Raw genomic sequence first — 27,285 nt, 5'->3', positions numbered from 1 at the left:
TAAAAATAAATCATTTTATTGATTTGCTCACATTGCAGTTCTGCGACGTGCATCATTTCAGGGTAACTCACACCCTGGTGTTCATGTCACTTAAACATCCATGCAGTATCATTCATGCTTCCATAGATTTCAACCACTTGGTTCCATCAATTGACAGTGGTCTAAAGATTATCCTCAGCGGCACAAAAGGTCAAACCTGCATGTCGGCGGACTGAAACTGTTCTGTGCTTCTCTGTTACTCGGTTGTAAAATCCTGCTGGTGCAAAGAGTTTTCACAATGAACATGAACAAAATGGAATAAAACCAGACACTTCTTTTCTTTTGTTTGAAAAAGCAAAATAATAAAATTTGGTGTAAAGTGAAAACTGATTTCAAACAGCGTTTCAAAGAGTGTTCTGTTGAGGCCACATCTGTCTGGATCTACACCTTTATCGCTGTTGAACACTCCCAATGTGCAATTTTTCTTGGTTTTAAGCACAAAGAGGAATCAGTAGCACCTTCACTCCAGGACATGTTAAAGATCCACTCTAATAAAATTGTGTTTTTGGTGTTTTCAACATGTTCTTGTGGCCTTTTTCTCATGATGGAGGACATATAGAAAGAAAATGAAGCTTAAATTACCCAGGAGGAGATGAAAAAATGCAGTTTGAAAAAGAGCTTGCCACGAGCTCCCTGCTCTGCTCCATTCTGATACATTCACTTGCAGACAAATAGATCTATGTACGTCTTTGTTTTCCTCGTCTGAGCTGGAATCTGGATCAGAACTGTACGGCTGAATAGCTGCCATATAACGCGCCATTTTTGTTGCATCGCTAATGTTAGATTGGGTTTGCGAGGAGATAGTGGGAGAGCGCGTAAACAGATGGATGACCGGAAATGAGGGCGGGCTTACTCTGTCGCAATCATGGTCCTGCCCACAACTCAGAGGTTCTGATGAACGCTGCTCTGCAGAAACTATGTCCTAGAAAACTATACAGAACTTTAGATTTTGGCTAAATCATAATTAAGAGACCACTGGGAACACTTTGGAAACATCATCAAACAACACGATCGGAGTGGGACTCCTTCACAGGCCATAAACCTTCACCAGGTTTACGGTATTCTGAGTAAAATGTGACAGTACTAGTTCAAACTTTAGATGGAAGAACTATGAAAACTTGATGATTTCAGAAAACACACAAATGAATAGCTATGTGGTTGAATCCTGGAGGGAGTTAGCACTAGCATAGAAACGTGGAGCAGAAGCTCTGCTACATCCCAGCCTGTCGGGTCATTATCAGCCCTTTAACACGCGTGAAGTACTGGCTACTCAGGGCTCGAACGTTAGTCTTTAAAACAGTCTGCTCAGACTCGGGGCGCAGTCACGTGGAGGCCAGGGGCCGCAGGAGCTCCAGCTGGGTCTCCAAGGTGACCCTCTCCTGGTGAACCACCTGCAGGAGACCAGAGGAAAGCATGATTGCTGCAGTCTGAGGCAGAGATGCCATTACGTTGTTTGTTTGCTAGAGAGACAGCGTTCAGGAACAGAGTGCTGCCAGAGGCTACAAACAACTGCAAATTCTCACTGTGTCCACTAAAACCTGTAATTTGTCCTAGAAGAGGTGGAGAGGTCACAGGGTCAGCTCCATGAGTTGAAGCTAGTCTCATCGTGATTTGGGCCCCCTGACAATCCAGCCGTCAGATTAGCTGGATTCCAGCTGAGTGGGATTGAGGATAAAACCTTCCTTCAGCACAAAAGCCTTCATTATTTTCGAGGTCCCATAAAAAAATGAACTGAAGAAAGAATTGAAGAAAGCGTTTCCTGCTTTTTCATCGGTCGGTTTGACCAGAGCTTCAGAGGAGGAGTCTGCTTCTTCAGCAGGAACTGATATTTATGTACATACAATTTCAAACAACAACTGAGATGGTCCACGAAGCAGTAATCAGATGCATTTTTACACATCCATTGAAGGATCTGCACCCTCTCAGTTGTAGCTGACGACAGCAGTTGTGAGTGGTAGTGGCTGCTTGGTATGTCAGTCTATATAAATACATGTATGCCGGTCTTTGCAGAATTCCACAGATGTTTTGAGGGGATGGAGTGAATCTAAATCATCCCAGTTGACATTTTTTCCAACAGAAGAAGAAAAAAAATATATTAAAATAATCCCCTCCAGTGAAACCAGAGTTGATCAAACTGGAGAAATGTGTTGTTTTATTTTGCGGCGCAGCCTGCGTTGCATGACAACATTAAAGGCGTTCCACGTGAGCGTGAAAGAGCACGTACAAGCAGAATGACAGGCATGCAGCATGTGTTGGTAATGTGAGTGAGTGTGCCACAGGCGGATCTGCAACGTAAACAGCCCAGTCTCTGTCATTAGTTCAGCTTTGAGTGATGGCGGGGGGGACACACACACACGCCTGAGCTCGAAGCTTTTCACTAAGTCGAGGCGGTGAAAGAAAAGGTTTTTCTGTCATTTGCAAACGAGCCGACCTCAAATTCCCCCACAAACAGGAGCACACTTTTGTTGAGCCGCAGAATACTGTAGTTTGCTGTGACAGAGGTTCAGGTCGGGGCGCCTCCCCCCTCAGCGTTGGAACCTAGATGATCTAAAGTTACATCAGGCCTTAAGGGGTCAAACGTGCAACCTCTAAGGTCTGCAGGTCTGTTATTCCCATCCTGGTTTTCCAGAGAGGGCAAAGAATGAAGAAGCAAACCCAAACAAACACAGTCTTACAGGAAAATGTTCTGTTGATCCAAAAATCAAAGAGTCCCCCTACCTTAAGTTGCTGTTGCAGCTCACTGTTCAGGCGAGTCAGGACGGCGTTAGTCTCCCTGTTCTTACGGATCGCCATCTGGATCGTCCTCTTCTGCTTGGACTGCAGCCTGACAGAGCATCAGAAGAATCAGCAGATGAAACGTGCGTGCTCCTCCAAAGGATCGGCCAACAGAGGGCCGCCTTCGCTCCGGAGCCGCCGTGGTTATTGATGGTCCCTGTTTACTGCTCCGATAGTTTCAGCGAGCCGTCCGTCTGCTCCGAGAGGAGACGGACCCACACATGCTAGAGTCATTATGGTGAATTAGTGCGTGCCTTGATGTCGGCTGAATCCCCCTTTCTGTTCAGGTTTCATGGGTTTTTCAAGCTGACTCAAAGGTTCGCTAAACAATCCCCAAGACAGCATCAGAACGCCTCATTTTCCAAACTGCATCCGAACACGCACACATCCCAAAGAATCCAAAGAGCTGAACAAATGAACAACAGTGGTTTAGCTTTATTTATTATTTTTCTTTAAGTTGGACTCAAGAAGGATCTGGTTTGCTGCTTTCTGTCCAGAACGTGCAGCAAACGCAAACTAGAACCAACAGTTTTTTAAATGAGGGAACATTCACAGACTATAAAGACTCTTTCCAAATAGAACTCTGCAGCCATGAAAGGAATTTTTAAATGCTTCCATGTATTCAACAGTCAGTTATTCCTCAACTATCAAATGACAATAATGACATGTCAAAATGTTCCTGTAAAGTTTGTGAGCAGCACAATCTAGCCTTTAGCTTTTTTTTAACCTTTTCTTTTATGATAAAGTTATGGTTGTGTTTGTTTTTCATAGACATTTTATGGATTTGTTCTTTATTGGTCAAATAAATGCATCACTTTGGTGGCTTTTGTTTATGTAAAATAGTTCATGATGAATTGATAAACATAATGAAAGAAATCTGCATTACTTTGAATATGTAAAACTCTGCTAAATAATTAATGCATGAAATTATATGTTAAGTTATACATTTATAAAGTTATCCAATTAAGCATTTAAAGCAAGTTTTTAGATAGCTGATCTAAAAGCATAATTGTTTAACTAAAAGCAGATTGAACTGCCAATATGTGGAAATATGTTTAAATTTGCTAAAGGATTTCTTTTATAAAAGAAAGTCTTTCAGTTTCAAATTAAATGCAATAGTGATTACAAGCAAACCGACTGTTCTGGTTTTTGTTTTTTTGGATCAAGTTAAGCCATGTCTCTATTAGAGCTAGTTCTGTCCCTCATTCTTTGTTGTATGGGGTGTTTATTTTTATAAGAAAATCAAAAGGAGCTGAATAAAACACATTGTGTGATGAAAGATTGATTTTTTCACAGCAGGTTTAGGTTGGTCACATTTAAGTTTTTTCACATTTAAGTTTCCACTGTTCTGTTTCGGATTCAACCAAAGTCCTGCCTTTGATGACAAAAAAGCGCCAAGCGGAGGAGGAGAACGACCTCCCGCTTTAAATGGGACTGAACCAAGTCAAAAAACACCCAGATTTCATCGGACTGACCCGCTGTTGCAGCTTCAGCTACTGAAGACAGAATCAGCAAAGATTCAGGCTACAAGTGTTGGACTCACTTCTGAACCGGCTTGTCCTGGAGGGGGAACGGCACGGCAGGTGGGGGGATGCCCTCAGAGTCTTGGCTCTCTGCATGGTATTTCCTGCGAACTGGCTTTTGTGGTGCCTGGCTGTGACACGTCCCAGAAATGTCCTGAAAAAGACATCAAGAAGAAAAGCACAAAGAGAACCGGTGTTAGGTTCATTTAATGTTTGGTTAGTTTACCTTCAAATGGAGAAGATGCTGCTGGAGCCCAGAGATGCAGAACTGCCCTCATGCCCCTTATCCTTTCAACACTACTGCACCCCTTCACGCCATTCGCCACTAATTTGTGATGTACCACAAAATGCAGGACTTTCTCAGTTTGGAAGTGAACATTTCTAGAAGTCACCAAGTTTTTATCCAATTGGTAGATATTTTTCTTTAAAAAAAACAAAACTGCTTTTTTGAGTTTAAGAATTTTTGACACATTTCTTTTTTTAGAGAGAACCACTAGTGCTGGGTTGATAGAACCGATTAATTGATCTGAATTGATCCAAGATCAATAATCGATTCATAAAATAGAGATGACTCTTTCCTTTGACCTAACGCTACTCTCACAAGATTTTGTGATATTTGGCGAGATCAAGCTTTGAAATGATCATGGTGTACAACTGTAAACTGTTAGAAATTTTCCAAAATATTGACGGCAGGTTCATGTTCACTTTACTAATAGGCTCTGATACATGTACAGTGGCTGCATGTTCTCCCTGTGCATGCGTGGGTTTTCTCCAGGGACTCCGGCTTCCTCCCACCGTCCAAAAACATGCTTCATAGGTTAATTGGTGACTCTAAATTGTGCATTGGTGTGAATGTGAGTGTGTGTGATTGTGGCCCTGCGACAGACTGACGAGCTGTCCAGGATGTCCCCTGCCTTCACCCACAAGTGGCCAGGATAGGCTCCAGCAGCCCCATGACCACAAAAGGGACAAAACGGTTAAGAAGATGAATTTGTAGATGATTTCCCATAGGACGGCTAATGCTAACGCTCGTTCGACCTAAATATACACTGCAGACTAAATGAACAGCTTTGTAGACTCACAGGCATGAACTCTTTTACGGAAGCATTTTTTACAGTAACCGCTTGTGGTTTTTTGCTCAAATCTTCTGGGGTAGAGTACAATGCTGTAGCTACAGCGCCAGCTCCACCTAGTGGTCAAACTGAAACACCCTCCAGGAGAGGCAGAACATTTATTTAGAGCCTTTACAGTGTTAATGATCTGCACGTTTTTGTTGGAGCTTCTCCTTCTGAGAAATCATGAAGGAGTGTTAACAATCTCACTGCTTTATTATTTCACTAATACATTTTACAGTATGTAAACTCTATCAGATTAATGTGAAAATCTTCAAAACAACTATAGATTATTAATGGATTTCTATACAAATATTTCTAAACGTGTAAATTCAAAAGAATCGAATTGAGGAGATGGAAAGAATCGAAAACATTTGAATAGAATCAAATTGATTATGAAATTATTGGTGATACCCAGCCCTAGGCACCATGTTTTTTCAATGGTTTTTTTTGCAGTTTAAATCGGCACACAAGCAGTTAGAACAGGTGGAGAACCATCTTCTCCAAGTTTTTAGCAGTTGTTTATGAAAAATGCTCAGCAGTCGCCAGTCCCATTTCAGGACTGGCCCCTCACAGCCAGAACCTCTCCTGAAAGGGTCCTCAAAAGTACCAGGATCTTCCCAAAAGGAGAAACTACAAGCAGGTTGAGCCATTTTGGGTAGAAACATGTAGAAATGTGTCAAAAGGTGAGGTTCTGACCTGTGTGGATGTACTTTGCAAGTCCTCTGTGCTCAGTCCAAATCTCGACTGCGGGCCCGGCTCTTCGGGTTTCAGAGCGCTCTCCTCCTGGAAAAGGAGGCGTGAGCAGAATTCAAAACCGACGGGAGACATCTTTCCGTGAGAGGCCAGTGTTGATGCGAAGACGAGGTGAAGCAACACGCGACAACGCCTCTAAGGGGAGTGGAATGAATGTTCCCCCACTGCAGGGAAATCCTCTGCAGGAACCCTGATGTAGTGCTCTTTGCTCTCAACATGATGGATCATACATCATTTCTACTCTTCTAAACATGTTTGATGTGTTGCCACCTGCTTTCCCTCTGCAGAGGAGTTAAACAATGCAAACGTGTGAGGACAGAACCGACACTTCACCAACATTGATGCTGGCGGTAGTGACTTTGAACATCAGATCTTTCCCGGTGGCTTAAACAGAGTTGTGTTGGTGACAGAATCCAGAAAACAGAATCCAGGCCTGGGAATGAAGCTGGGATGCAAACCTTCTGTGGCCATTGCTGCAGCAGAAGCAAACCCCCCAGCATGTAGGACATGCTGGTGTCACGTCAGTCCCTGAGGCAATACCCTCATAGCTTCATCTAGAGCAAAGCCTGCGTACATTTGGCCCCGTTTTAACAACAAGGTGCCGCAAAAAGAAGAAAGGCGGAGTGAGGGAAGAAGGGAGCAGCTGCTTTAGAACCAAGACCCAGAGATGAGCAACGGTTTTGTCTCTAAACTGAGTCCTGATCCACAATCTGCTGAGGCCTCTTGAAGGTTTGCCGGGTGAAAGAAATCTAGAACAAAAGGGAGATCAGCAAACACAAACCAGAGATGGAAAACACAATTAGACTTTGAAAAAGCTGCAAAGACTTGAGACAGAAAGGAAGCCAAATCAGTTTAAATCTCACATGAAAGTGAACCAAAACCAAAATGTCGACAAGCTTAGGTGAGGAAAGTGATTTAGAAATATAGAAGCTGCTTTTACTGCTTCATTGACTTCCCCGCAGAACAGTTTATGAGGAGAAAACCGATTTGAAAAACATCTCTAATTCACACAAAATGTTCCTCTGAGGGGTTTGTGCTGGTTCAGTTATACGATGTGTCTTACCAACTAAACTTCATAAACATACAGAAGGCTCTGTCAGAGCCTCTGAGGGGCACCAGGGTCATGAAAAACCCAGCTGAGCCTTTTTTCTTACAATCTAAGGAGGATTAAATAAAGAAAACATGGTGCTGCTACAGAAAGGAGGAGTTGAACTTATATGGATTCCTTCTGGTTGTGTTTACTGATGTTAGGGTTAGCGGGTTAGGGTTAGATTTTTGAGAGATACACTGTACTCAGTCCACACTTCAGTCTGTATTTTTTTTAAGAGTTGGAAACATTGTTAGGCGTTTTTCAACGAGTTATATCGCTAGAGGAGACACGCCCGCTTGAGAAGCCTGGCCACCGGTGGCGGAGCGCGACGCCATCTTGGTGAGGTCGTCAGCGCCCACATGACAATGATTTCTATAGCCTATGGTGGCATCTAAGTAGCTTTTAAATAATATACATATATTTATATATATTCATACATATATATAAATATATTATATAAATAATAATATATATAGATACATCATTTGTTGTTGTTAAATCGGAGAAACTGTCAGCCTTAAAAGCTCAAACTTTCATTAAACATGCATAGTTGCAGGACTTCTTACAAATAAAAAAACTATACAAAGAATTTTAAAAAATAATTTCTAAAGATTTAGAAGTTTTAGACCTCTTTGACATGTAGTTTTAATTATTTAGAAATTATTTAGAAAAGCCCAACAAGTCAACAATAATAATAATAATAATGTAGAATAAATCAATAGTAAGTCAATAAAAATTATAAATAATAACAATAAATAAATAATAAGTCAAAATGATAATAATAAATAAATAATAATTCAACAAAAAGAAAAACAATAAATTTACTAATTCATGTCAGTGATCAATTTGTGTAACACAGATATTATGGTGTCAGGTTTCAAGCCAACAGTCTGGCCAGTCTTATCAAAATGTGTTTCCACAAATTGTTTTGAACATAGTCAGACTGTATTGCTAGTTTGTAACCACAGTGATCCATCTGGGTTAGCTCTTTTGATAGCTAAGGCACACTTTTTCCTTAAATCTGAATATATGGAAACATGCAAGAAAAGTTCAGTCACTGAGTTAGAAATTTATAAATCTATATTACTATAATAGCCTAGTCCTAGTATGCTGTATATAGGTTTAACTAAATAAAGTTTACATTTATGTTGACAGCAAATTATATGTTCATCATGCAGCATGTTGATAATAGCCCTGCAGCATCATCATGCATGTCAACATGTTTACTATTAATGAAGTCCCTGCAGCATTAAAAGAAAAAAATGATAGTATTTACCTGTGAAATGTTATGCCTTCCTCCTCCGTGGACTCATTTCTCCGATTTTGGCAGTAAAAACCCGAACAATGAACTGGCATTTGGCAAAAAATGTGTTCACATGCATGCACTGCAGCAGTGACTTGACCTCACCAAGATGGCGGTGCTCCCCTCCCATGAGGAACCACGTGATGTCTCCTCTAGCGAAACAACTCATTGGTGTTTTTGGTCACACGCTAACGTGGCTAACATGTTGTGGTGTCGTCTGTGTTTTCTCATGTGTTACTGACAGGGTTGGGCGTTAGTGTAGCCACAATAACGTCTCCGTCTGTTTCCCTCCTGAGTTACAGGTGTAAATGTACTAACCCGGCTAACATGCAGTGTGTTACAAACAAGTTCAAGAGTTACTGTGAATGCAATTGATAAAATCTGACTGCCTGATGGACTTGTCACTGACTTTTTTGCTTTTAATGCGCCTTTAAGTTCGGAACGTCGTCTACATGTAATTAATGTGAAAATAGAGCATTCATTGACAGTGCGCCTCATATTCCAGTGTGCCATGTGTGGAAAATCCTGCAGAATACAGGTTGTGTTTGCAAGTGTCTGTCAGACTGCAGTGTGGTTCTCACCTCCTCTTTGAAGTGGCTGAAGTCTGCGAAGTTCGGCTGCGGCACTTTACTCTGCGGCTTCTCTGAAACGTTAGGAAAATGGGAAACCTGGCGGAAGGAAGATTCTTCATGAGTCACTTGGTGGAGCTCACAGCACCAACAGAGCTCGCAAGCGCGCTCGGACTGACCTGCGAGGCTGATGGTCTCGGCGGAAGTGCAGGGGGAGGCAGCAACCAACCACTTTTTACTCCTTTAAAAAAAAAATACTTGCAATAAGCCTCTATTTTCCCTTTTGGCCCTCCCTGCAGCTGTAATAAGGCGACACAGTGGCGTGGGCTTACCTGGAGCTCCCTGCTGGAGCAGCTTGTTGAGGTCCAGCGAGGACGCTCTGGAGTGGGTTTTCTGTGGTCGAGGTGGAGGGGTGGGCGGCTCCTCGGCCTTCTTCATGGCCTCTTCAATAGAAGTGCTGGAGTGAGACCTGGAGGTCACACCAGCAGCAGAAGAGAGCACACAACCCTGTTTAACGGACAGCAGGCGGCACACGGATCCAGCTTAAAGTGATCGGTTTTCACCTTGGTCTGGTTTTGGTTCTGCTGTGCAGGTCCAGGTCCTGAGGCGGCTCTGGGAGGAAGGACACAGGAGGAGCGTCAGCTTTGTCAGAAATGAGAAACGAGAACTTCCCCCTCAACAACTAGATGCTTTTCTGTTTCAGTGCAAACCAACCAATGATCATCGTTTCCACTTTCAGAAATACCCCGCTGTGCTTTTTGTGAACACTCTTTGACACGTCTGAGTCAGTTTGAACAAAACTAAGGAACCTGGCCTTTAAGATGTGACTGAAAGGAAGAGTCACCTGGTCTGTAAGAAGAAGGTTTTGTCTGTTCCTCCTGAGACAAGCTGATCCCTCCTGCATGGGTGGACAGAGACGCAGAGATGATCAAACCAAGCGTTGCTGATTCAGGTTACGACTTCCCTCTTTGGTGAAAACAACGGCATGTGATGGTTCATCTATGACTTCTCATAAACTGCCAATAATCCTGTCAATCTGAACTATCATGGCCTCCCAGCATCCATCGGAAAATGAAAAGAAAAACCTTCCTACGTACCCTGTGCACCGCAGTCTTCCTCCAAGCCTTGTTTTCTGGTGCTCTTCTGGGGACTATCTTTAACACTGAGATCCTAAACAAACATATTTAGCGGAAACTTCACACAAAAATCATAATCAAGTGAGAAGTATCTTTCAGGAAGTTCACTCTACAAGACATCCATTTTTAATCTATTAGCGCCCCCTGCTGGCATTAAGCTGGAACTTCACATTTACATATTTCTCACCATCTGACTGGGCCTCGCCTCTGCATCCTCAAAGACGATCAAAGGCTCGGCGCTCTAACAACAACAACAACAAAAAAGGAATTAAGGGTGGAACTAAAGCCAATTTTCTGTGGTGCATCTTTGTTCTTACTCCAGGAGTATCTGGGATCTCCTCCTCACACAGCAGGAACCCAGGCTGCAGGGTTGGAGGAAGGCTCTCCGGAAGCGGGTACCCATTTTTACGAGCTACAATCAAATGAAAGGCGATGCAGAACTCATGGAACGTGAGGGCTCCGTCTTTGTTCACATCGCTCAGCTCCCTGAAAAAGGAAGTGAAAAAAACCTCAACCGGTGTTGAGAAAAAAGAAGTTGAACGTCAAAACACAAAACTAGTTGCTATAGGTAACAGATATGTGGAGCCCAGGGAACTCAAAAAAATTGAAGGAGTGGAGAGTAGCTCCAGTCCTCTGGAAGTGCCACAAAAACACAATCTTCATCGGAGTGGGTCTTTAAAATAAATGTTTGAAGAGTTGCTGCTAATTTAAGACAATATCTGCCACATTGCATGGACAGTACACAGGAGACACAACGATGCACACAGGCATCAGAGAGTCAGAGAGATTTTTCTTTGGACTGAGATACTTTGTTTAGACAAAAAGTTTTGTTTTTTTCCAGCTTGCCTCCATCGCTGCAGAAGAAAAATCATCAGGAGCTTTAATTCAAATGCAGCCTTTTTACCCCTCAAAATTTGATCATTGAGCATTTTTATTACACTTGAAACATTGAAAAAATTATTAATAGTCAAAGAAATTGATTAGCCACCAGGACACATCGGTTCAAACATCACATAAGGTCATGCATGACGTTTACAACACATTTTGAGTTAACTCATGTTAACCGCTTCACGTGACATGCTGCTTATTTGCATAACATTAATTCATTTAGCATCCCTTTGAAAGGATAAAACACTGAAGAATATTTTTCTCGTATCAGAAATGAATTTAGGCCTAAAGGAGTTAAAACTGCTTCCTGATTAAGAAAATTTGATTTTACAAAAAAAAAGAAAAGGAAGGCACAGAAAAACCTTTGCAGTTGGTTGACTGGGGCAATAACCATGACCTTTTTTGTTGATCTACTGAAACATTTTCAAGTGTAAATAACTTCAGCGGGTTGAGCTTTAGTGGCGGTGACCACGGTCACGGTGAGGAAGCATTTGCACCTGCTGAATCCAAGCTGGACATCTTTTTTCCAGGAACACCAGAGAAGTTTCTGCTCTCTTTTTTTTTTTTTTTTTTCCTGAAGTTCTGCACTGAAAACCCGAAACAGAACTAGAACGCACACCTACCAAATGTGGGAGAGCTCTGGAATGGGGAGCTTGGATTTAGTGAAGAAGTTCTTTGCAACACCTCCTGAAAAGAGAACACCTCCTTCAGGTTAGAAGTGTGATCAGTAAGAAGCTGGTGTGTGTGTGGGGGGGGGGTTGTACAAACCAAGGATCAGGGCGTCCAGGTCAGGCTGCAGAGTCTTAAACTGATTAGTGTAATACTCCAGCTGTTCCTCTGTGATCCTCCAGGGGTCGTTGTCACATTCATCTGTGACTTGCTGGTCTCTTTCTGATGAGGTCTGGCAGACACAAAGACGCACAATGAGTCCACAGCTCACACACACACACATCTGGTGTAGCTGTGAAGCAGTAGGGAGGACCTGGGTCACAGCTGGAGGCTCCGCAGTGGCTTTTCCCGCATGGTGACCAGGAAAGGAATGCCGCTCCAGCTGAGCCATCCCTCGAGGAGAGGGTTGGCTTTCATAAGCTGAAGGACAGGAGAGAAAAGCACCTCTGTCACGGGAGAGAAACCTGGAAACATCTGTGCCTGGATCTGCTGCTGGTCATTTCAAAAATGTGCCAACCAAACAAATGCTACGCCAGCCCTGAAGTACAAATCAATCAACACAAAAGCACGTCCGTTCTATGGAAGCGATTATGTAGCATAAATAAAAAGCAAAGTCAAAACCAGAAATGCTTTTTCATTTTCAAAATGAAGCTGCATCAAATGACTCAAAATTAAAATGAAAAAGCAATACTTCAAAATGCTTTTTCATTTTATACCTAAAACCGCTTATTCTGTGTCATAATTAAAACGAAAATGCAAAGAGGGGATTGCATTTGCATTTTAACATCCACCCTGGCAAACTTGTAGCAATATTCATTTCTTAAAGCATTAGCAGAGGGGAGGCGGGGCGATGACGTCACTGCTTTCTCCGTGTGTCCGGCTGCTGACTGACGCACACACACGCACCAGGAGCAGACTGTGTTAGCGGCAGAGACGAGGGTTTTGTGATGGTTGTGAACTTCTGATGAGTTTCCACAGCTTCTCAGGACTAAGTAGCTGCATGTCCGCCTTCTGCGGTCCTCCTCCGGACGCACCGTCGACAAGCTTTGTTCTTCGGACCGCCAGCTACCTTCGCACAGCGGAGCGCGAAGCTCCGATGATCGCTGAAGGCGGAAATGCTGCTGCGATCTGAGAAACCATCATATGAATTTGTGTTTCCAGTGGTGTCCAGAAAAAAATAAAGACTGATGTAATTCACAGATATTTACACATTTATCTGCAGCTTCGCGGTGAATTTGCTGTTTGATGACAGCTGGAGCTCCATCAACAGACAGCAGATTTCTCCATGCTAAACGTTGCTGTTTGGACCAAAAACACTCACTCAGCGCGAAGCTGCAGGAGACTATCTTCATAATGTGCTTTTATTACAGTTATGCTAATATTTTACGGCCTGCTCTGCTCGATCATATGTTTTTAAATCCGTGCGGTCAGACGACGCTAAAGTTGGCTTACGATTCACAGCTTCTGATTCGCGAGGGAGCTAAAGGAACATTCTGCTGCATTTTTCACATTAAGATCACCTAAAACCGGGTCCTGTTCACAAACCGCTGGACCTGGCCTGCTCAAACCTGGATTCCTGGATCTTAATAAATCAAACAGCAAATTCACCGCAAAGCTGCAGATCAAGGTGTAAATATCTGTGAATTATATCAGTCTTTATTTTGTTCTGGACACCACTGGAAACACAAATTCATATGATGGTTTCTCAGATCGCAGCAGCATTTCCGCCTTCAGCGATCATCGGAGCTTCGCGCTCCGCTGTGCGAAGGCAGCTGGCGGTCGGAAGAAAAAAGCTTGTCGACGGTGCGTCCGGAGGAGGACCGCAGAAGGCGGACATGCAGCTACTTAGTCCTGAGAAGCTGTGGAAACTCATCAGAAGTTCACAACCATCACAAAACCCTCGTCTCTGCCGCTAACAGTCTGCTCCTGGTGCGTGTGTGTGCGTCAGTCAGCAGCCGGACACACGGAGAAAGCAGTGACGTCATCGCCCCGCCTCCCCTCTGCTAATGCTTTAAGAAATGAATATTGCTACAAGTTTGCCAGGGTGGATGTTAAAATGCAAATGCAATCCCCTCTTTGCATTTTCGTTTTAATTATGACACAGAATAAGCGGTTTTAGGTATAAAATGAAAAAGCATTTTGAAATATTGCTTTTTCATTTGAATTTTGAGTCATTTGATGCAGCTACATTTTGAAAATTAAAAAGCATTTCTGTTAATCCATTTTAATTGTCAAATTAGACATTTCTAAATGAATTATGCTACACATTTACCAGGAACCTTTTTGAAAATGAAATGTCAAATACCATTTTCATTTTAATTTTAATTAAGTGACAGAATAAGCTGTGTTGAGGAAGGAAATGAAAAAGCATTTTGGTGGTTTGCTTTTTCATTATATTTTTGAGTCAAAAAATGCAGCTTCATTTTGAAAATGAAAAAGCATTTCTGGTTTTGACTTTGCTTTTTATTTATGCTACATATTCGCTTCCATACCGTTCAAGATCACAACAGCAGTTAACAGAGCAAAAAACAGCATTACGTTTTAGAAATCAAAACAGAATTCCAAAATTATGAAACAAAATGAAAAGTATTGAAAAACAAAAAACAAAATCAAACTGAAATGTAAAGAAATTCAACAAAATATTATGGGACATCACTGATTGGATGATGACGTCAACTCACCTCATTTAACCAAAGTTGGTTGTCATGACGACATCTTCAGACAGACCATATTTCTTTAAGCTTCTGGCCAAAAAGGTTTAGCGATTGATCAATCAGCTCTTCACCTTAGTTTAGACCGAACATTTTTCTGCTTTTCTCTTTTTCAAAACTCATCATCCAATCAGCGATGTCTCACAATACCTTCCATTTCTGTATTTTCTTTCATTTTTTGGATTTCTGGAATTTGCGTTTGTTCTCCTTTTTTTTTTTTTAACGTCTTGATTTTTTTTTATTTCTAAAATTTAATGTTTTTTATTGCCTTGTTTTGTTTATTTAATTGTTGTCTCTCTTTATTACTTTTCTTTGCCTTGAGTGATTCTTTGGTGTGATTTGCACCTCAGGGCCACCGTAGCAAAGCAGACAGGAATGAGAGAAATGGTCTTTTCAAAACATTTTCCGATGGAGTAAACCGTCAGACAAGATGGTTTGTTAACAGTGAGAATCTTTCAAACTGTTTTACTGATTTGTGCTTCGACTCCGTTTCTCTGCTTGGCGTGCGGGTAGCTGCGGTGGGTGAGTGGGGAGCGAGGCGGGGAGCTGCACGGGGATCGAGGAGGGGACCAGGGCTCCTTCAAACAGAGAGGAACGACACTTTCTTATCATGCAGTGAAATGATACGTACGCATTCATCCAAAAAACAGTGATGTGAACTATGTTTACTAATCCTAAAGTAGTGGTACTCCATCAAATTCAGGTCTGTAATTCTTTAATCTGACTAATGCTGTGCGTCAGAACTTTAGCAGAGATTCTTGACATTAAAGTTTGTTCGTCTGAACAGATCGGCTGAAACCGATCTTGTTACAATGGAGCGATTCTTCCAGCTCAAAATACAACAGGTGAAAAAACACCAGGGCATCCTGTCTGTCATCTCGTCTTAACACGGTCAGGAAAATACTGCTACAGATGAACATCGACTTGTGACAACAACAAAAGCATGAATAAACCCCCCCAGGTCAGACATGAAAAGGGCAGAAATGCTGGTTATAGTTAGAGTGGTAAATATTGAAATTCATGAGAGAAAAAAACTAAAACAAAAAAATCCAGATGCTATAGAGTGAATCCTCCTTTTTCTAAGAAAAAACCCTGAAATGTATATCTGTGGAGGACGGAGGTGTGGAGGTAATGATTTGGTTTTTGAACACAATACAATTACCGTATTAAATTTATTACAAAAGGAGCTCACACAAAAGACTCAGCAAAGAATCTGTTTGATGTAAATCAGTTTTTTTTAAACAGATAGTATATTGTTTTAATAATTCTACTAACTAGAATGCTCCTTTGCAAATCTCTACCAAAAGTGTCAAAATTAGGCTTATTTTGTGCTTCCGTCACCTTCCTGTCCGGTTTGGCCTCCAGGTGTCTGAAGGTGCTCCTGTCTGCAGGGCTCCAGGTCCCAGCAGCAGTGGTGGACAAATACTGGAGTTCTGCAGCAGCAGCAGCAGCAGCAGCAGCAGCAGGAGGTGCTGCATAGCGCATCTCTGACTCAGTCTTCAGCCCAACAAATCTGGGCAGAGGTAGATCTGAAAAAACCAAAAACAGGATTCAGACGCTTTAAGTTCCACTCTGATCATCTTTTGATCTGTTGTAAAAGCGTTCCTATGGAAGTATTTCTGCAGCATAATTAAAAATAAAAGTCAATACCAGAAATGCTTGTTCATTTTCAAGATGAAGCTGCATTCGCTGACTCAAAATTGAAATGCAATCTGCCAAACCGCTTTTTGTCTTTTCTTCTTCAACACTGCTTATTCTTTCAAATGATAAAGAAAATGGTATTTGACATTTCATTTTCAAAAAGTTATCTAGTAAATGTGTGGCAAACTTGAAGTAGAAATATCTAATTTGCAAATAAAATAGATTAACAGAAAATCTTTTTCATTTTCCCAATGTAACTGCATCAATTGACTCAAAAATAAAATTAAAAATCAATTATCCAAAATGCTTTTTCATTTTCTACTTAATCTGTGACATAATTAAAGAAAAAATGCAAAGAGGGGATTGCATTTTTGCTTTTACATTGAACGTGCGAAAGTGTTGCATAATTAATTTCCAGTCAGCATTTCCAGGGGGGAATGATGTCAGTGTCAATGTTGGTGCTACCAGCAATTGGCAAAAGTTTAGCATGGCTAAATCTGTGCTAGAGCAAATACCATTTTCCTTATCATTTTAATGAAGTAACAGAATGAACAGTGTTGATGAAGAAGAAGAAAAAACGGTTTGACGGATTGCTTTTTTATTTTTAAGTCAACAAACACAGCTTCATTTTGAAAATGAAAAAGCATTTCTGGTACTGACTTTTATTTTTAATTATGCTACAGAATCACTTCCATACGTTCCCAGTAGTCTTATTACTGTTATCATTATGCCAGTTTTAGCCAAAAATTCCCAAACCTGTGTGGTTCTATAGGGCATAGTTCTACAGAGCGGCAGGGGTTCATTAGAAATTTGTGGGCGGGACTGTTGTGCTGTGCCCCCACTTTCCATCACCCATCTGTTTAAATCCTAGCATTTCTGGTGCAACAAAAATGTAGAGCAATATCGTGCAGTTCTAAACCAGATTCCAGCTCAAACGAGGAAAACAAAGACGTATGTGGATCTGTGTGTCAGCATTGAGAACATGCCACAAGAACATGTTAAAACACCAAAAATACTATTTTCATTGGAGTGGGTTCTTTAAAGATTCACAATTTTCCCCACAAAAAGTGAAAATGGAATTTTTTTTATTGCAAATTCTTTAAACATTCTCACCTCTGATTTAAAAAAAGGAGTGAATGAATCACAGTGAAAGCGTCGAGTACAAGCAGCAGTGAAGTAGAATCTCTGATCCAGTAATAATCCATCAAGCTATGTGCTGCTGAGGGTGGGGCCACAGATTTTGTCTTTGGTGGGGGTGCAGCTGATTGTGCACTACTCTAATGAGGGCAAACCTACTTAGCAGTTTTGACTCCCCCCTTCATCCAGATTAGACCAAATCCAGTCACGTTCCGCTAATCTCCTGATCCCCTGTTGCTCTCAGAAGACGCCTGCACTTTGAGCGGCTGACTTACTCGCCGTCACACTCTCCAGGCGGACGGGCAAGCCAGACTGGGCCGCTGCGAGCAGCTTCAGCGCCACGTAGAACTGGGCGGTACCAAAGTAACCCAGATGTTTGGCTCCGCACACCTCTGTCACCTGAAAAGACAACACCAGCTGAGGCAAAAAAAACCTTTCTGGACCAGTTTCGATGATTCTGACAGATTTCCCCACAAGGAGCAGAGGAAATTTAGACATGTAATTCCTACAGAGCCTAATTTGGATCCTGTTTTGTCCAAATTACTGGGTTCTGCTACCAAAAGAAAAGATGGGCAAACAGCACGTGAGGGATAAGCAGTGAAGGGGCTTGTGCGGATCCTGCTCTGTTCTTTAAAAATTATGGCTAATGCTTTCAAGAAGATTAGCGTTATCTGGGACACTCAAACAAAAAGGGTTTCATGAAAACAACACTCACACAGTTATTGTAATTTTATGTGATCATCTTTGGAAAATCACTCAGACTTTCTTAGTTTGTCCAAATAACAGCTTCATCAAGGGGCGGAGCTAGAACATTTTATATGGGGGACTTTATAAGGGCAAATGAGAACAGCAGAGTGGACGACCACTAGAATGAAAGGATCCAAAATACATGTTTCAAACCGTTTTATTTTTTTACGTTTTTTGCTGGGGGGGGGGGGCACTACACCCCCCTGCCCCCTATAGCTCCGCCTCTGGCTCAAAGTGAAGCGCTCTACAGCAAGTATGATGCTTTTTTATAGGAAATTATTGTTAGTGTCTCGGTGAAAGTAAACTTTCTACGCTTCATCAGAAACCAAACATGGCCACGCCCACTTTTTTCAAATCAAATTTGTACTGGGAACAGGCCCATGGCGGCTCATGTTCATCGGAATCATGTATGCGTGAGTCCCGAGGGTGTTTTTGAACGACATCCTGGTGAGGTCGCCACAAAAAAAACACGGATGAAGGCGTGTTCTCTTCCTTTTCATGATCTGAGCCTTCAAAGCAACGGAACCAAATGAAAATCCTGTTTCTGTCAGATTTTGATAAGGACAGTGAGCTTTAAAGTTTTGTACCTAACGGTTTAAAGGTCAATAAGCAGACAAGAGGATTACGGCAAACTGGTTTTCTGAGAGATTCCTGGTTTAAATTAAAACCTTCACTGCGTCTGTGGACCGATCCGAAGCCCATCGAGACGACTGTTGTTGTGAATTTGGGCAATACAAATAAAATTGAATTGAATGGGATCTAAATCATTTAACAAAGAGTCAAAACATTTCATAATAAAACATTTGTTTCCTGTTTCCTATAAATCAAGATTGTAGAAAAAGAAACAATCCTGAAAACAACGAACGATTGAAAGATAAGACATTCACTTCTTTTTTCTTGTGTGTTTCTAAAAGCTTATGAATGCAGTTAATTACTTAGATTTTTCTTGTTTGTTTATTTGTTTGTTTGTTTGGTCCACATCTTTGTTTTCCTCCTTTTTCTCATGGTAATTCACTTCTGCTAATGATGCAGGTCTCACTACATAGTGTTCCAAATTATTATGCAAATTGCATTTAAGGCTCAAACAGATCAAATTTGTTCTTTTTCAATTCAACTCATGGATGATATTGTGTCTCAGGGCTCTTTGGATCACTGACATCAATCACCAGACATCCTGCAAAGAAATTTCAGCAGAAACTCTCCAAAAACTCACAAGTTCAATGGATGCAAGAATTGTGAAGCTGCTACAAAATAAGGCCCCCTATTTTAAAATAGAACCTGACCAATTAAGATGTTTTGGATTTCAGTAAATATTAGTGCAGCAAATTCAACAAATTATTATTTTCAGTTCTTTAGAATCTATCAAATGTTGTGGAACTCTGTTGTGCGTAATATAATAGAACAGTCCATTTGAAGGTCTTTATTATTATTTTTTAAATACTGTTATCTTTTGGAGGTTTGTTCAATAACATTTAATATAAACTCTAATGGTTAGGGATTAAAAATTACACTGACTGTCATTTGAATTGGGTATTTAGAAAAATATGATTTGCATGTTCATTTGGAACGCACTGTACAGACAACCTTTGCAGGGAAGAGATCTACTTCCAAAACACGGAAAAGTAAAATCTGAGTGTTTTATAGAGATTTCCTTTATAAAGTCTCACTCCCATCGCCATTTAATCTATTTTCAAAAAGTTCCCATTGGTCTTTTAATGATGGCTATTCCATTTTTAACCAATATCAATAAACATGTTGTTTTCTAGGACACAGTTTCTGCAGAGCAGCAGGAGTTCATTAGAATGGTAAATTGTAAATGGCGTATACTTATAAAGCGCTTTCTACCTTCTTACGAAGGCCCAAAGCGCTTTACAGTCACAGTCCCATTCACCCATGCACACACACACATTGGCGGCGGCTCCGCTGCCAAACACTGGCGCTAACAGTGTCTTACACAAGGACACTTCGACACATGGGCGTGCAAGGCGGGAATCAAACCTGCAATCTTACGATCATGGGTCGACTGCCCTACCGCTGCACCACGGCCGAACCCAGAAATTCACCTGGGTTCAAAACAGTCTCAATACTATAAGAAGACATTAGGTTTGCATGTAAATAGACTCTTATTTTGATAGATGATCCCAACTTACAACTGTTCAGAACAATTCCCTCCACCAAAAGGCCATGAATGCATGACTTGAGCATGAATTTCTGAAACATGTATGTTCTGTCTGTGCTGTCTGAGGACTGACCGACACTGCTCGACACCCCCACCCCCCGCTTTTAGGAGGACCACATGATCAGTCTGTGAAGGCCAGCCTTTAATGAAGTCGGTGAAGAAAGACGGAGGATGAGATCATTCAGGAACAACGAAGCAGAGCTTCAGCAACTGGTCTGACAGGTCCGACCTCAGTCAAAGCTATTCAGGGAGGAGTAAACAAAGTCAGGAGCATTTAGCATGACGGCTCTGTAGCATAACTACACTTTTTTCATTGTTTACGTAGGTAGTTTAATTTCACGGCAGGACTTCGGATGTTACAAAGTGAAGTGACTCTGAGACTCCATGGAGGTTACAGAGCAGTGAAAAAATGTTGACCCCTTAAATGACAACCCGAGGAAACACTAATATGGTTTTCATGTTCAAAAAGTAAAAAAAAATAAAAAAGCCTAATAACTGTGTATGAATGTCTTTGATTTATAACGAATCCTTTTCTGGAGGTTCAAGGTCACAACACCAATCAGATATAGTTTGGTTTCATAACAGCACAATCCCAAGGACTCAGTTTGAATGGCCTGATAACTGTAATAAATCTCCCACTTTTATCTGGTTAGGATTGCTTTCACACACAGTACCTCCAGAAAGGAACCAAAAACTGAACTGGAACTCGTGCATTTTCCAACTCTACTCACTAGAAGGACGTACTGTTTGACCGTGTTCAGGGGAAAAAGCACAAAGAAGGAAACTGGCTAGTCGTACTTATCCTTTACTCCATCCACCCATTTTCTAAACCTACTTAATCCCTGTTGCAGTCCTAACGCTGCTGGAGCCTATCCTTATTCTTTGTTTATCCACCTGCACCTCCTTACTACACTGTGTTTACTCTGTAGACATTATCCAACTTTATCCTGTTTTCACTTTTCAGTTTCATGCTGTGGGATGTTTTTGCTCCAGATACTACAGATACAAGTGTTTGGATGATTGTACTACATTTCCCATCAATCACAGCAATGTCCAGCTCCTAAACCTACAAAGCAGTCCTACACCATTACACTTCCACCACCGTGTTCAGCTATTGCTATTTTACTGAAGTGCTGTGAGTTTTAGGATGGATGTAAAGTCTTCCAGAATATTCTTCTTCTGACTCAGGCCAGAGAACAAATGTCCAAATGTTTTGGGTATAATCCAGATGTTTTTTTGAAATGTGGGATAAGTCCTTGTGTTCTCTTTGCTCAGCAGTGTCTCTCTCTTTGAACCCTCCGATATATCTATTTTTGACCAGGTTCCTTTGAATTGTGAACTCTAAGTACATTTGAGTTGAAAAGGACTCACTGTTAGTGTCCTTCTGCTTCTTTTATGACCTCCTAGATTTGTTCTGTCCTTGGGCTCTTTTTGTTTGTTTACTTCTACAAAGAATCTCCACTGATTCAGAGTCTGTCCATTCGACCCTGCCTGTTATGGTTCCAAAGCTGAACTATGAACTTGTGAGTTAGGCTTTGAAGTCCAACTCCGATCATCTTTTGATCTAATTTAAAAGCCTTCCCAGTGGTTTTTTAATTACGATGATGCCGTTTTCACCCAAAATCAAAAAAACTGTGTCGATTTCTAGGACATAGTTTCTGCAGACCGTCAGTAGTTTATAAGAAATTCCCCTCTGAGTTGTGGGCGGGAATGTTGGTGTAGAGTAGGCCCACCCCCACTTCCCGTCATCCATCTGCTTACACTTTCTCCCGCTAGCTTACAGCCTCTCACACCACCAACCTAACATTAGAGGTGCAACAAAAATGGCGAGCAATATTAGAGCTATGCAGCCGAACAGTCTAGATCCAGATTCCAGCTCAGACGAGGAAAACAAAAACGTTCATGGATCTATTTGTCTGACAGTGGATGCATCAGCATGGAGCGGAGCAGGGAGCTTGTGGGCTGCTGATTGTAGCTTCTACATCACAGCTACAAGCTTTTTTAAATTGCATTTTTTTCATCTGCTACTGATTCAAAACAATTTGACTAAAGGAATACTCAAAAATGCAATTTTAAGCTTAATCGTCTTTATATTTGTCTTCCATCTTGAGAAAAATGATACAAGAACATGTTAAAAATACAATTTTCATCAGAATGGGTCTTTAACTACGTGTGTTCATTAATGTATTTATAATGAAATTAGTTAAAATGAATATCATAAAATTACTGCTAAAGTTAGACTTGTGTCGCTGCAGTTGGAGCTTAGATTTAAAGTGCAAATATGCATGGCCAACAAAAGGAAGTTGTCATGGTTTATTAATTATACTACAGCTAATAAACAACTGACGTTTGGAATATTTTACTCTTTTTGATATTTTATTTTCGTTTTTAAATAGACAAAATGACAGACAAGCAAAAACAAACAGTTGAGGTGCTCTTTTGACCATTACAAAACAGAATGAAAAAAGAAAAGTTGATAAATAATTGCCAGTTACATTCTATTTAATATGTATTTATAGGCCATCCAAATAGGGAATAAAGAAAAAGCATAAAGTTTCCTGTCGGACACATTGAACAGAAGACAAACACTTCATTTCTCCATCTTTCTTCAAAAATGCAGTCTCAATACAGAGCTATATCGTTTTAACTTTCTAACAGTGATTTAGAAATAGTGTCCAGAGTTTATTGTGAGCCACGCTGTAAAATAGGGAGAAGCTGTAGATTTCCATTCTCGCAAATAGTGTCTTTTTGCAGCCATCAACCCAAGTTCTAGTGGCTGCTGCATTACGGTCGGGATAGTTCTGGAATAAAGCAACCATAGGCTTTGGAATACCAGTCAAATATTCTATCCCAAAAGCCAGTCAATGAGGGACAACACCAAAAAGCATGAGCCAATGTGACATCACATGTTTTATATTTGTCACAAATGGGAGTAATTGTAGGATATATTTTGTGCAATCGTACTTTGGAGTAATGGAGCCGATGGAGGATTTTAAATTGTATCAGTGTATGTCTGCTGTTAAAAGAAGACTTTTTGGAATTTTAACTTCAGTTCCAACACAGGCAGCCAAAGAGCAGAGTTTACTCTTTTATGGATCAAATTGTCAAAATCTGGAGCAAACTGATCAATACTTGCGTTGCAGAAAGACGGAGGACAGGAGGGTGCACGGTCTTATTTCTGTTGTGTAATGTTTGTTGTTCTTTTTGTCAAAGAGAAAGAGCAAAGCTGTCCCAAAAACCACATGACCCATAAACTTCAAACCAACAGAAGCAGATTTCTCTCTGCATCAAGAGTCTGAGTGAAGCTGCTCACAGTTGTGTCCATGTGACACCTTTTTACCGGAAACTTGGAACTGCCAACGTGTCACTGCTACCTGAACACACCTGTGAGCTCGGCCTGCTGTGGCTGATAAATGCTGCGGGGAATGTTTGCTCAGTTGGTGTGAAAATAATCTGAGTCAACAGACAAGAAGTCTGCATGTGACTGATTACACTGCAGCAGCAGGAAGTGCTTTTGTGCTCATCGGCCGTAAACAGCTTAGAAAAGAGAAATATCTCCTCAGTAATTCTAGTTATACATCATTCAGGTGTGAGGCAGTTAATGTTCTCCATTAGGAAAAACGCTCAGACAGTATTTACGGTAAAACATCAGTGTTTAGTGGCAACACCAGAGGAAACAAACATGTGAGACACGTTGACCCAGGAGAACACGGGGAGTGCAGGAGTGATCCTGCAGGCATCCTGCAGCAGAGCTGAGCTCAGCTTAGAGGGCCGTGTGTCAGTCAGGGCACAGATCCAGGCCAGACAGGAAGGAAACTTCCTGACACCCACACAGACACACAATAGCTGCCGCTGCCGGGTGGCAGTCCCCCGGGGACGGGGAGAGGCGTGAAACCAGCCGAAAAACACGTTTTTCTGTTCCTGGGATGGGACAGCACAATGTAGGACTCTATTATCAAGCATGGCTGAGATTAAAACAGGCTTTTAAAGTCCAACTCCGATCATCTTTTGATCAATTTCCAAAGCAATCTAAGTGCCTTTAATGATTATGCCTTTCTTTGCCCAAATAAAAACCTGTTGTTTTCTAGGACATAGAAACATCTGTAGCCACGAGGAATATAGCGAGGGGGCCCAAACCATTGTGGGTGGGTGGATGGATGGATGGATGGATGGATGGATGGATGGATGGATGGATGGATGGATGGATGGATGGATGAGTCCCACCAACATTAAGGCGTAGGATCCTCCAGAGGCTTGCAGTTTTATGTAAACCTATTCAGCTCCCCCTATAAAACACTCACAAGCAGAAATGACTGCAGTGGGCCCAGACATACATGAAGAGTCCTTTAGGGTCCCTAAAGGTGTGAAAATAACCTCTGAAAAGTAGGTGGAGTTTCTGACTGACCACTTTCATCCATGGTACAAAAAGAAGAGCTGTGCTTTCTGTAACAAAATTATCTTCGTTCATGACAATGCACCAACTCAAAGAATAACTCTGCATACTTGGCTGCTAGGGATAAAAGGAGAAAAACTGATGGTGTGGCCCCCATCCTCCCCTGACCTCAACCCTATTGAGAAACTTTGGAGCATCCTCAAGCAAAATGTCTATGAGGGTGGGAGGCAGTTCCCATCCAAACAGCAGCTCTGGGAGGCTATTCTGACATCCTGCAAAGAAATTTCAGCAGAAACTCTCCAAAAACTCACAAGTTCAATGGATGCAAGAATTGTGAAGCTGCTACAAAATAAGGGGTCCTATGGTAAAGTGGAACATGACCAATAACGATGTTTTAGATTGGAAAAGCTTTTGATTTCAGTGAATATGACCTCCTGATGCAGCAAATTCAACCGTTCTTTGTGCTGAAGTCTCACTCTGATCATCTTTTGATCTGTTGTAAAAGCGGTGTTTTAATTATGATGATGCTATTTAAATTCAAAATCAAAAAAGCTGTGTTGTTTTCTAGGACATAATTTCTGCAAAGCAGCAGTTAATTAAAAAGTCATCTTCTGAGTTGTGGGTGGGACTGTTGGTGCGAAGTAAGCCTGCAACCACTTTTTATCATCCTTTTGTTTAGACTCTACCTTCCTGCAGGCCCTCACAACCCCAGCCTAATATTACCAGTGCAACAAAAAAAATGGAACCGGATACCAGCTCGGATGAGAGAGAAAAACAAGGAATACAGCAATGATAGCGGTTGAAAGGCTTCAGTTATTAGAATAATAAGCCTTTTGTGGGTAAAGAGGCAGTCTGCAGTCCTAGATTAGACTTTTCATAGTCTGACTTCAACCAAGTAAGGTGATTTGCCTTCTGAGGAGCAGCTGACTGTCATAACCAGTGTGTTCTGCACACGCAGCAATCACAATGGAAGCTGAAACCTAACGGGTGTGTGAGGGCGCAGCAGCCTCACACCTGATGACCCACACAGCACTCACTTTATGCAGGGATTCAGCGGGCAGCTGAGACGCCTTCAGCAGCTCCGCCACTTTACTAGACGACAGCTTTCCAGAGGCGTCAGCTTGGCACAGACCGTGTAAACCTGAGAAATACATCTGCTCGTGCTCGCTCAGGGAGATGAAACTGGCCCCGGACGCCGCCGCCGCCGCCGCACTGGATTCCTGATCCATCCCTGAACTGGCGCATGGAGGATCCGAGCCTCGGGAGACGCGCTGCTGCCAGACGGATCAATACATCCCGCTGCTCCTCCTGTTTCAGCTGCTAAAGGACGCTGGAAGCGGGTTTGGCAGCCGACGAGCCTCCTCCTCCTTCAGGAGCAGTCACTACTGCGTCCACTCCTACCGCTTATTGTGATTGATTGTAGCACTACCGCTACGCGCCTGCAGAGGGCGACAGAGCGCAGCGAGATCAATATTAATCTGCTCAGTTTGCCATTTTCAAAGGAATATTAATTAGATAAAAGTAAAAAATATTTTCAAGTAAAATGAAATACAGTTATGAAAACTCAGAGTGACTAAAAGCATTTTATTTATAGTCTGACACTCATGGAATCAGGAAAAAATGTAAAATTCTTGTCTATTTTAAAAATATTGAACACATGCTTACTAATAACAACAACCAATCAAATCATAGCTTTCATTCTAAAGATAAAACATAAGGTTGCTGTAATTTTAAAATGACAATGAATTTTTAAAAATGAGCATAATACTATTTTTCTGCTACACGACACTGATACATATTTTCTGAGATTTCAAATTAATTTTGCAGGAATACTGATTCACTCATTGTGTTTGTTTAGTCACAGCTGAACTACATAGGTTTTACAGACAGCAGACCTAGGGGAATCTGGACCAGTGGCAAACGGCACTTGGGCTAGGTAGAGTTTGCTGTCTCACCAGAAATGTAAACACTTTAAAACTTTAAGTTTGTGTTGTTCAGGCCGTTGCTCGTTTAATCAGAACTGAGCATAACCAGAGCTTGCACCTTGATCATCAACAGTAAATAAGAACTGGACTGAGCAACCCCTCCCCCCCTTGCATTTCAAACAGGAAGTAGCCAATGGTCCCAAACTTCTATTGAGAAATAAACAGCTATTACGCAGACATTAGGTTAGTCAGAATAACCATTCTTTGTGTCTTTCTGTCTTTTATTACCATGTTCTTGTTAATACTATTTTTTCATGATATTTTTGCTGTAGCACAAGTTATTCAAGTTATAAACTGACCAATCAGATGCCTCAATAAAAGCAGGTGGCCTCATGTTGAACGTTTTAAGAGTTTGATTGACAGATACTCCCTAGTCCATTTTCAGTGTAAGGGGTGTGGCCTTCTAAACGTGCTCATTGGAAAGAGTGGTTGCCATAGAAATCTAGATTGACCAATCACGGCTTACTGAGGACATCTGGCTCCAATACGGCGACGCACATATCGCAGAAAAATGGCAACTGAATTTACTTCAAGTGGTTGGAACCATAACCAAGGCATTTTCTTTGTGTCAGGACAGAACTCAGGGCTGGACTCAGATGCAGAGTTTAGAGCTTTTGATCTCAGATAAAGGC

The 27,285-nt window shown here is 41.5% G+C and overlaps 1 protein-coding gene across 3 annotated transcripts; it reads right to left on the bottom strand.

Moving 5' to 3' along the window:
• reps2 (RALBP1 associated Eps domain containing 2) lies at positions 1–26,089 on the bottom strand. Of its 3 annotated transcripts, none has more exons than XR_013655803.1 (19): positions 25,706–26,089; positions 17,625–17,748; positions 15,913–16,100; positions 15,041–15,149; positions 12,174–12,280; positions 11,960–12,092; positions 11,815–11,878; positions 10,621–10,789; positions 10,491–10,544; positions 10,265–10,337; positions 10,012–10,065; positions 9,731–9,779; positions 9,500–9,636; positions 9,347–9,408; positions 9,180–9,266; positions 6,149–6,954; positions 4,358–4,491; positions 2,758–2,863; positions 1–1,430 (listed from the first exon to the last, which is right to left on the bottom strand). XR_013655803.1 is itself a non-coding variant. In XM_011474460.4 (19 exons), exons 1-19 carry the CDS (start codon positions 25,895–25,897, stop codon positions 1,362–1,364), a joined length of 1,998 nt encoding a protein of 665 aa, XP_011472762.2. In that variant the 5' UTR covers positions 25,898–26,089; the 3' UTR covers positions 1–1,361. The 3 variants fall into 3 exon arrangements, 2 of the variants coding, with proteins under 2 accessions (XP_011472762.2, XP_011472763.2); XM_011474460.4 differs by having other exon boundaries at positions 6,149–6,235; XM_011474461.4 differs by lacking the exon at positions 17,625–17,748 and having other exon boundaries at positions 6,149–6,235; positions 25,706–26,079.
• Between the last annotated feature and the right edge of the window lie 1,196 nt (positions 26,090–27,285).

This window comes from Oryzias latipes, chromosome 4, assembly GCF_053564925.1.
Source record: "Oryzias latipes strain Hd-rR chromosome 4, Olatipes_Hd-rR_3.1".
Taxonomy (NCBI): domain Eukaryota; kingdom Metazoa; phylum Chordata; class Actinopteri; order Beloniformes; family Adrianichthyidae; genus Oryzias; species Oryzias latipes.
This window is presented reverse-complemented; position numbering and strand designations above follow the sequence as displayed.